Consider the following 10,922-nt stretch of genomic DNA (forward strand, 5'->3'; position numbering starts at 1 on the left):
TTGATCTTTTATCTTTCTAAAATTCATCCAAATATACCCAGGCATATCTTCAGGTATACTTTATACCTGAAATTCAAAGAAAGTGATATACCGAATACCCGTATTTGCATAAGCTGCAATATACCGTATACCCGATTTAAAAAGCCCCTGTATACCGTATACTCCAAAACCCTGGCCGATCCTGAAATTTGTACGATCTGATATGGCCCACAGTCATTTGACCAGCAGTTTCCGCAAGCTTGGTTTCCAGACACCCCTTCTTTGCAACGTTGCAACGCCTAGTGGATTATTTTGTTCGCCATTTTGAGTTGTTTTGAACCAGTTTCTGCGACATTTTCGATTTGTTACAGCAAGAGTAAGCATAATTTTAGTTCTGCAACATGTCTGAGCGTAGGACACGTTATAATTTGAACGATTTTTTTATTATTATTTTGGATGGAAACTTCGAGATACCCGATCGTGGCGTGTTTCGGATATCGAAGGCTTTGATATGAAGACCGAAGAAGATAGCAAGGATGGAATAATGAAATTTTTTCAAACCAGGGAGAAGAAGAAGAGGAAAAACTCAGTCTTCGGGACATAAACATTGATGATTTTAACAGTGATTAAGATTTTTTCGTCCTGGAAGGCCACAAAACATTTGTTTGGATGTTTACGTTTAGCTCCTGGAAGAAAGCGATCGAGAAGTTCTCACTTTCAATTAATAAGGTTGGGCTTACGAGGGTGTAACACCCAACCATGCTGTATTTTGTGGACAGAATATAACCTTGATAGTATCAAAGGTAGGCAAATGTGGTATGAAAATGATCCTCAGTAAATTTGCTTTAGATTTAGACTCCTGCAGTGACCAAATTGGAAGGTCGGTACACTGAAAACAATTAAGGTGAACTTGTTGTGTGACATGAACTTAATATTTAACAACCTGTTAATTATTATTTATAAGTTACTTATCAATAAAAAGTGTCTTGGCAGATAGCCCAAAGTCTTGTCTACCAGATATCCAAAGTTTATGTTGATACCTTAAATTTCAAGGAAGATGCAGTGCATTTAACAATACCAGCCTTAGATCTTAAAACGTGCAAAAATTAAATTCAGGTCTTAAAGGGTTAAAACAAGATAGAGTATTCGTCTGAAATACTTAGTAGGTATGGGGGCTTCTCCTCCATAAAAATATTCGTGTTCGTGACACGTGGTTACGCAATCTTCGTGCCGTGTAGAGGCAAAGCTCTGAATCGATCTGAAGGTCAGATAACTTCCTTTGCGATTAAGTGCAGGAGTCGTGTGTCGCCTGACGCCAATTTGTAAACCAAGTTTAGGGAGGAGAGGGAAATTGACCTAAAAAGTAGGGAGGATCGGGGAGAAATTGGCTGACAGAGATGATTCCCTCCTTCCGGTCACTATTACTGTCTCTTACCAAAGTTATCCAAAGACATGCTTTGTTAAATGAATCCATGCGTTCTGGCGACTCAGCAACAGCGCCTAAAACACCAATTAACAAATAGGTTTAACTTAAAAGGGGAGTTAAGTTCCCAAAACATTTCAGAAAACGATATTGAATTTTCAATAAGTCTATCTCGATATAACTAAACTCAAAAGCCAGTGAAAAGCTTGTTCGAAATCGGCTTGTCAAACGACCGATACATCGGATTAATTCACAAATTAAATGGATACTCCTTCCGCTGGAAGATCAGCCATCTTCTAGTCGCAAACTCCCGAGAGCTGGGTGAGAGACGTCTGGATCAACAGAAGCAAAATCAGTTTCTTTTTACTTAAAAGTATTGCATACAACTGTATCTTGACAACTTTGATGATGGAACCTGTTAATATAAACGATTATGATGGACCGCACGCAAACGAACAAGAAAGCTCCTGATCTACGTGCAGAGACGGTGCAGGCATCCAGGCTCTGATGTTAATACGCTTAAATCAATAGTTTGCAAAGCAAAATACTAAATCAAGGACGGGTTTTAAGGCGTTTGTCATTTCCTCACCTGCTCCGTAAGAAAAAACACGTTTAGCAAATCTATGAAGCTTAATTTTCCACCATACTGCTGGCTACCATATCGCCTCTCAGGCAAAATTCTTACGAATTTGGCCACACCTCGTTGCCTTACCATTTGATTACACATACTTAAAATTCAGCTGGCGTAATCTACAAGGACAAATATATTGGAGGCCATATCATTCAAAAGTGATACGAATGCTCGATTGATGATCAAGATCACGATCGCTATGATTGAGTTTTTCGATCGGTGGTTGAGAATGAAGATCTTTATGGTTGAGATTATCGATTGATTAATGAGAACCACGATCGCTATTATCTAAACAGGGTTTGTATACTAGAAACACAATCGCTGTGATCGAAAGAAAGATCGGTAATGAGCTCTGAAGATCTATTTATTTATTTTATTTTATTTATTTATTTAGTCTCTCACAAAACCCTATACAAGCTTGAAGCTTATATGAGTAGGCTTCCTTCAACTACCTAATGAACTAAATTCATGGCTGAGTGCAGAGTGAGCAAGATCGGAAAATTAAGCGACAGATCGGCTATCAGTGAGATAATTCTTTTTTTTTTTTTTAAAACAAATATAGAAGGAGAGCTAATTAGTGAAATAGGCAACGAATTCCAGATTTTAGGTCCTCGGTAAAGGATACTGAATTCAGCTTTAGTTTGTTCTACAAAAATGAGGTCTACACTGATCGAGAGGCTAGTCGAATTTCGTATTGATGGACTTGATTATTACTTAAGAATAAGTCACGAAAGCTACTAGGCAAAAGATTATAGTGATAAGAATACATAAAAGTAGGGACAGAAAAAACTAAATATGTCAAGGACTTTAAGCTGGCTAAATATAGGGGCGGTATTTGCTAGATAGTGAGCTTTTGTTATGAGCCGCACTAGACGCTTTTACAAAAGGTAAATACAGTTTGGGTTGGAACAGTAGGTGGAGGACCAGGCGACAATACAGTATGTTATTTTCTAAACTGCGTACCGAAAATAACTTATTTATGCTCTAAACTCTGAAATAATGAAACACACACAAGCAAATACACAATAATGAATTTATTGTATAGGAGGAATAGGTCGGCAGTGGTATAATACGACCTCCTAAACGCTAAAGAAAATAAAGAACGGGCAAAGGAAACGAATAAAAATAACAGATAAAATACTCAACTTCTGTCCCGACTTCGCGCTGCGAGCGTTCTTCTTCTTTCGCAACGCCCTCTGCTCCGCAGCACGGATCTTCCTTTTCGTCCTCAGAACCAGAAACGACTTCGTCAGAAAGATACTCGTCGACTGCGGCCCAGCCAGCTTCCGATTTATCCGCTATTCTGATGAGCTTGTTTCTTCGCTTTATGGCCTTTGAAGCAACGTTGAGGATATCGTCTAGCTTAAGAATCAGCGCTGAAACTTGATGATTCTCAGAGTCTTCAAGATCGACCAGAGATTTGAGCGAATCGACAAAAGAAAGACTCTGAGTGGAGTGTTCCAAAGTCTCAGTATTAAACTCGAACTGCTTCTTGTTGCCGCTAAACTTGAAGCTTAAGGTGACTCGACCCAGTTTTTTTTGGGGGGTACCATCCTACTTTGAAGCTCTCTGGTATCCCCACCTTTACTTTTATCGTAAGTCTAACACATAGAATGGATAACATATAGATCAATCTACAATATAACATAAAATTTTTGGCGATCGGAGTAAATGTCACGTGGTTATAATGCCACGCCCCTTTGAGGTCTGACTCGAAAATCTGCTGTTGCCGGCATTTTTTCGTGAAAATCTCTCGGCTACACATAGTGCGCATTAGTGCTTTGCGCTGAACAGAGTTTCACCAAAATCGCAAAGACCCAATTCGAGAAATTCAGCGGTTTCCAAATTTAGGTCATAATTTATGCGAAAATGATAAGCAAACTTTACACGGATTGTATCTAATAAACTATGAGATTCATCTCTTTATTTTGGGCATCGTTATAACAGATGGGTCCTTGCAAGTCAGCAAAACGCTTTAGGGCCTTGTAAATGCGCGCGATTTCAAGCAAAGCAAACATATATAAATTATAGTTTTCGCTATTTGTTGACGTTTGTCAGCGTTTAAGAGTCCTTCTCACGAAAAAAGTATTTTCTTAAAAATTCATAGTTTTTTTTCCTTCAAATTTTTTCAGGGCCACAATTGATTAACTAACTACCCGGACTCTGAATTTCATGGTCATTGAAAAACTGTGACATTGTCTTCTATAAGCCCAAACTTGAGTAAACATTGAAGATTTTTAGCGTTTTGGCTGAGTTTGTGCTTTGGGAGTTGTCTATTGTTTCTAATCTGTCATTATACAGCATTCTTGTTCAGCACGCGTGCAATGACCACGCTTGGCTGACTTCCGAATGCTCACCGAGATATTCCCGTCACGACTTGGTTTAATTATTGGCTGGCATTAAACCTATGAAAAAATGATATTTTTTTAATAGTAAGTAGATTTAGTATGTAGCACTTCTTGATCTTTTTGCGAAGGCACAAGAAGCACGAGAATTGATTAAAAATTGTGACTTAAACCTCTACGTATCACGCGATGGCCTGTCTCACTGTACCAAAATTATTATATCTCGGTGAGCATTCGGGAAGTCAGCCAAGCGCGGTCTTTGCACGCGTGCTGAACAAGAATGCTGTATAATGACAGACTAGAAACAATAGACAACTCCCAAAGCACAAACTCAGCCAAACGCTAAAAATCTTCAATGTTTACTCAAGTTTGGGCTTATAGAAGATAATGTCACAGTTTTTCAATGACCATGAAATTCAGAGTCCGGGTAGTTAGTTAATCAATTGTGGCCCTGAAAAAATTTGAAGGAAAAAAAACTACGAATTGTTAAGAAAATGCTTTTTTCGTGAGAAGGACTCTTAAACGCTGACAAACGTCAACAAATAGCGAAAACTATAATTTCTACATGTTTGCTTTGCTTGAAATCGCGCGCATTTACAAGGCCCTAAAGCGTTTTGCTGACTTGCAAGGACCCATCTGTTATAACGATGCCCAAAATAAAGAGATGAATCTCATAGTTTATTAGATATAATCCGTGAAAAGTTTGCTTATTATTTTCGCATAAATTATGACCTAAATTTGGAAACCGCTGAATTTCTCGAATTGGGTCTTTGCGATTTTGGTGAAACTCTGTTCAGCGCAAAGCACTAATGCGCACTATGTGTAGCCGAGAGATTTTCACGAAAAAATGCCGGCAACAGCAGATTTTCGAGTCAGACCTCAAAGGGGCGTGGCATTATAACCACGTGACATTTACTCCGATCGCCAAAAATTTTATGTTATATTGTAGATTGATCTATATGTTATCCATTCTATGTGTTAGACTTACGATAAAAGTAAAGGTGGGGATACCAGAGAGCTTCAAAGTAGGGTGGTACCCCCCCAAAAAAACTGGGTCGAGTCACCTTAAGCTCGTTTCGGTCTTAAGTTTCTTCACCAAGGATGAAGACGATTTGAGTTGATCATCAGAAAGCTCACGCTTTAAATGTGAAAATTTTTGATCAAAGTAAGACGTTAAGTCTTCAAAAGACCCAACAGAGATAACTTTGGGATCCTCCACGCCTTCCTTATCAGACATGATAAGCAAGCAAGAAACTAAGTGACGGTCGATTACACCCACTGAAATGACCTAAAGTAAGAGCGCAACACGTGGTGAACCTATTTAAACACAACCCAACAATAAGCGTGATGAACACGCCTGAATGCAGTACTCATTGCGTAACCTCCAATCGCAAGCATAATTCCCAACGCACCGAGCATAAAAACATTTAAGAAAGGATATTCAAGGGAGTAATACAAGGTCATCAAAGTTGGGGATGATAGGTAAAAGCGGGCTTTCGCAATTTATTTCCACATAGCCTGTGTACAGACGTCCCCCCTCCCCCAGAAAAAATATTTTCTCCCGGTTTTTTTTTCTGAGGGAGGGGGGGACGTCTGTACACAGGCTATTCCCACACTATTCGAGATTTTTTTTGAGACGAAATCAATGTGTGGTTTCCGAGGGAGATGCTGATCAATGAGAACATCTAAAATTTTTGTCTCCGTGACTTGCTTGGCACAGTATTTTCCAGAGTAAGAGGGACAATAACATTGACTTTCTTTTGCCTTGGATGAAAAATCATAAAATTTGTCTTAGTCAAATTTAGAGATAACTTATTCACTTTAAGCCAAATAATTATTTTTGCAAGTTCATTGTTAACAATAGAAACGAGGTGGTTGGCATCTTTATGGGAACCAAAGATACTTGTGTCATCAGCAAACAGTAAAGATTGAGTGAGATTAAAGACATTAGGAAGATCATTAATGTAAATAATAAACATCTAAAGGACTGGAAAGACGAAGTGTCGATTAGGGATCCAGAACGTCAAATGCAACGATTGAAATTATCGATTTTGGCGGTGACAATCAAAGAGAACTGGAAACAAGTGGGGATACATCATGTTCTTTACATCAAGTAGAATGTAAAGACTGACAGTGAGCTAAGATGATGGCCACCGACGGACATACTGAAGATATTAACGAATTTCTTTCCTCCTTGGGACATTGTTTCGAGGAAGCCGATAAGGCTTTAAAAGATGAATGCAATTCTGTCCCTCTGGATTATACAGAAAGCGGACTCGAGGAACACCTTCAAATTGTCAATGCAATTGCAATTGCTATACAAGATTACGGCGGTGATGAATTAAAGCAGCTTGTTTCAAACCTACAGACGTTTTCTCAAAGCTTGCTTTACACGAACACAAACAAACTTTTTAATAGTCTTCATGGCTCCTATGCCCGAGCTAGCCATCTTACAGGGATCTTTTAGACCCTTATCACCCCTATCCTTAGGAACTTATATGTGTGATAGTTTGTGACATAGGTTGATTTAATCACCCTTTCGGTGCTAGGGGGCATACCGGACAATTTTGACTTCAGGAAATGGCAAAGAAACATCCCAGCTCCCCCCAGCTCCTGTGCCAGAGAAATAATACGTTCCTTCAAAACTAGCCACAGCGGTGAATGGGTTTCCCGCCATGTTTCCTGCCTTTTATCAAGTGCTTTCGGCGCCCTCGCTTGCGCTTCACGAGGGTTCGCGAGTTGATTTGCAGTCATTCAACGAGCTGCGAGATTGTTGAAACCATAAGAGAGTTTTCTTAAAACGGCGTAGAAAAGTGAACACTCAGACTCCGGAAACTGGAACAGAATAGCTTCGTAACTTGCCACTAAAGACAATTGTACTGAGCTGCTTCAATGGGAAGGGTAACTAATAGTTCCCAAGTTCACATGATGAAAACGAAGACTCTGCTCGCAAGATGTGTAGCGGCAAACTTTAGTATTTTAGTACATTTTTTGTAAACGGTAATTCAAACAAACAGTGTTATTGCTGTTGTTTTTGCGGCCTGCTCTACGGGAGAAGGCTGTGTGTGTAATGTGCATGCTACGAGGAAATTCAGATAGGATAATCAGAGACGGCTATCATACAAATACTTATAAAATGTTTAAGGCGATCTATCAAAAGCGGCAGTGCTATAAAAGTTTGCATCTGTTCGGTCATTAATTATTTCTTGGGCGGCTTTCCGAATTTTTCCTGAAAATCTCAGACTCAGATCAAACACTGTACTTCGCAGCCATGAACTGGACTTAACAACATTTTGAGTCGACCTAAATTGTTAGTTCGCCTGTTTGGTCAAAGCCCTTATTAGCTAGAAGAAGCCGAACTTTAAAAAAAGAAATCTCAGAAACTGCATTAAGTTATAATAAGCCGGCTCTTGTTAAATACGGTGTTTGATCCAGTTTTAAAGTCCCTTGTATTCGTAATTTCGGCTGATTTCGCCCCAGGAATCCAGGACCGTATTTGACGCGGGATTGTATTTGGATCCGCTAAGGCGTTTTTTATAGCGCCAATTCCAGCCGTGAACAGCGCCTCAGCTGATCCAAAAGCAATCAACTTTGCCTTTCAGCGCTGATGCGACTTCACCGGTTGAAAAGCCAAACATGGAGTCAGTTGAGTTCGGCTCATTAACGGTGTTTGAGCCGGCCCTTTGATGTTTACGAATTCAAGTGATTTCTGATAGACGTAATAGCTCTTTCCATCACTATTTTTGGTGCTGGTCAATAGGCAAAAGGATAAGAACTGAGGATTTTGTACTTTTAAAACAAAAGTGAAATAAAAATTTATGATCAAGGTGAGCAAATACAGAAATAAATATTGGATCCAAAGAAGCGAATTTCCATACTTTAATTAATACCTTAATCTTGGTCAATGATACGAAAATTTTAGATTTGCAAAACGTACAGTTCGACTTTCGACACGTTTCACGTCATTATTGCCGCTTGCTGCTGGTGAGGACATCTGCGGTCTACTGCATTCAATAAAATAACAACGATCACTTAGATTAAGCTTTAATCAGCCATTATCGTCTTTAATATAAAAAGTTCTTTATTTTCTGTTGACTAGAATGAACAAACTCGACCGCGATTCAATCGCGTGCCCAGAGTCTTTTGGTGACCAAAAGGCCAGAACTGGGATGTGGGTACGACATTGACCGCGATTTCTTGTATTTGCAGATTTTATCAGTTGTTTGCCCCCACTCCTCCCTCCCCCATGAGAAACCACGTGACATTGCTTTTATCCTGTCAGTCCTTAAGCGCGTGCAAAGATGGCTGCCATATTGGCCTTCCCGGGTTGTTAAAACGTTGAATAGCGCTATCCACCAGATAAATCACTATCCAGCGGATAAGTATTAGGGAAACCAGTTGCGCTATCCACTCCACTGGATAAAGATTTATCCAGTGGATAGCGTTATCCACCTTTTGAACAACTGGGGCCAGGTCAAGAACAAAAGAATTCCTCTCCACTGGGGAACTAAACTCAATTTTCTGGTAAATTCTTCGAAAAAACCTTATTGTATTGAAAACCAATATGGCCGCTTTCACGTGGTTGCAAACCAAGAATAGGACAAATAAAGCTAATATTATCATACTTTTTTAGAAAGGGCAATTATTGTTATTATAGTATTGCATATTGTATAACCAGAAGCACAGGTTATATGCTTCTTGTATAACTAAACTTGTTATCTATTAATTTTCCTATTCCCTTATTAAGTTCTATTAGTTAAATACATCGAAATTTTTTAAAAAAATTGTTATTATGTTATGTTATTTTTAGTGCGCACGGTATATTGTACAAAGGTGTACATTTGTTTAAATTTTGGAATGAGTTCAGTTTAGTTTTTTTAGGAATAAGCATGCAAAAGCATATGCTAACATGAAAATTTTGATTGTTATAGTTCATTTCTTTAATGCCGAAGGGCAAAGTATAAGTTGTTACACTACTCTTCTTCAGGAGCCAGTCTACTTGCATTAATAAAAGTTAGTAATTTTATACATGACTTGTTGTACGATGGAAGTTCCGTTCGTCTAATATTGAACTTGAATAGTTTTCTCACTTCACCCTCCACACAAGTGAAAAAAAAAAAAACGATTATCTGCCTGAAAGAATGCATGTAAGCAAGAGAGGATAAAGGGGACAGAGAAGGCATCCCCCATACACACCCTATTCCACGCGCTGCGTGGGTGTTTCGTGGAGGTTTCACATGACTAAACGCCGTGCAAAACATGTCGGGCGAAAGGCAATGAAGGCGTAAAGAGATCGAGAGCATTCTTGAATATCGAAGCGAAATGAGTTGGCCCTCACCTGGGAAAAGGGAATCGCTGAACTCTTTGACAACCCGTGAAATCAGTTTAGCTCGAAGTTGCCGTAACCTCAGTGCTTTAATAAAATGAGAAATTTCGCCGGTCTATTGAAGCCGGTCGTTTGTACAATAAAGCAAGTAGGACGCCAAGTGTTATTTATGTTGAATAATTAATGAAAGACTAATAAAAGAATAAACCAGAAATTGCTCTCTTCAAACTGTAAATTATAAATGATCCTGAGAGAATATTCACTGTGTTAAGGATTTCCCTGCTGTACTGTTAGCTCTATACAAGAGAGGAAGGGCGATTCTCTTTTAATTTCCGTTTCGCTGACACAGCTTTAACAGAAATCTCTCTTCAGTCGTTTTCGTCGACCAAACGAATAGCAATATTGCTCTCCGCATCTTCCGCTATTTTGTTCTGCGTCAATTCGTGAAGGACGCGTGCCTCTTAGCGTGGGTCATCCACGCGGAACACATTCGCGCTATGTGATTGGCTGTTGTCTAATCCCCCTTGGGATCTGTGGTGTTAAAAATAACTCGAGACGAATTACCTATGAAATAGGGTGTGTATGGGGGATGCCCTCTCTGTCCCCTTTATCCTCTCTTGATGTAAGTTAAGTTAATATAACAGGATGAAATGGCCTTCAATAGAGACGCTTTTAACACTTTGAGAGGTTTTCAACCTTTCAAATTAGAATTATAAGTTCGTGACAGAATTTGAAAGGATAAAATTCATGCATAATTGACTTCATTACTTCATATATATATATATATTGACGTTGCATGCAGTTTTCGTATTCCAATCTTGCATAGTAAAGTAACACGTGTTTTTTAAGTCATGCCATCTTTCTACTTTTTTCTCGGTTTTACAATCCTAGGCACGGTTTGTTTACAGTGGGCGAATAGCGCCCAACCCGACGTAGAAACAAATCTCGATTTTGCCTCCATTCCGGGTCATTTGGAAGAGCTTGGCGCGAAGAACACAAAACGTTCTGTCGAAGTGATTCAAAGTTTTCCAGACCCTGAAACATTTTTCAGAACATACGTGGATGGAAGTAAACCAGTTCTGATCCAAAATGGAGCAAAAATGTCGTCGGCATTTGAAAAATGGACGGATGAGTATTTCTTGTCGCTTCCCGAATCGAGCGAGCACAAAATCCGGGCGGAACAAAGAAAGAAGGAGAAGAGAGCAGTTCCTCCAGAGG

The 10,922-nt window shown here is 39.2% G+C and overlaps 1 protein-coding gene and 1 long non-coding RNA gene across 3 annotated transcripts in view; both read right to left on the reverse strand.

Moving 5' to 3' along the window:
- LOC140922577 (uncharacterized protein RT0683-like) overlaps positions 1–2,094 on the reverse strand; it is a 27,792-nt gene extending 25,698 nt beyond the window's left edge. Inside the window, exons 1-2 of one of the 2 annotated variants that reach the window (XM_073372553.1) lie at positions 1,992–2,094; positions 1,415–1,479 (exon numbers count right to left, since the gene is read on the reverse strand). In XM_073372553.1, coding sequence (XP_073228654.1) covers positions 1,415–1,453 — 39 coding nt within the window. In that variant the 5' untranslated portion in view covers positions 1,454–1,479; positions 1,992–2,094. Of the gene's footprint in view, positions 1–1,414; positions 1,480–1,991 lie in introns of those variants that run through there. The other variant, XM_073372560.1, reaches the window with a different exon arrangement.
- A 958-nt stretch (positions 2,095–3,052) lies between these two features.
- Positions 3,053–5,802, reverse strand: LOC140940175 (uncharacterized). The gene is made up of 2 exons (XR_012166306.1): positions 5,443–5,802; positions 3,053–3,546 (listed from the first exon to the last, which is right to left on the reverse strand). It is a non-coding gene; the product is annotated as an uncharacterized lncRNA (long non-coding RNA).
- Positions 5,803–10,922: the final 5,120 nt, after the last annotated feature.

The sequence above is a fragment of the Porites lutea genome, chromosome 1, assembly GCF_958299795.1.
Source record: "Porites lutea chromosome 1, jaPorLute2.1, whole genome shotgun sequence".
Lineage (NCBI taxonomy): Eukaryota > Metazoa > Cnidaria > Anthozoa > Scleractinia > Poritidae > Porites > Porites lutea.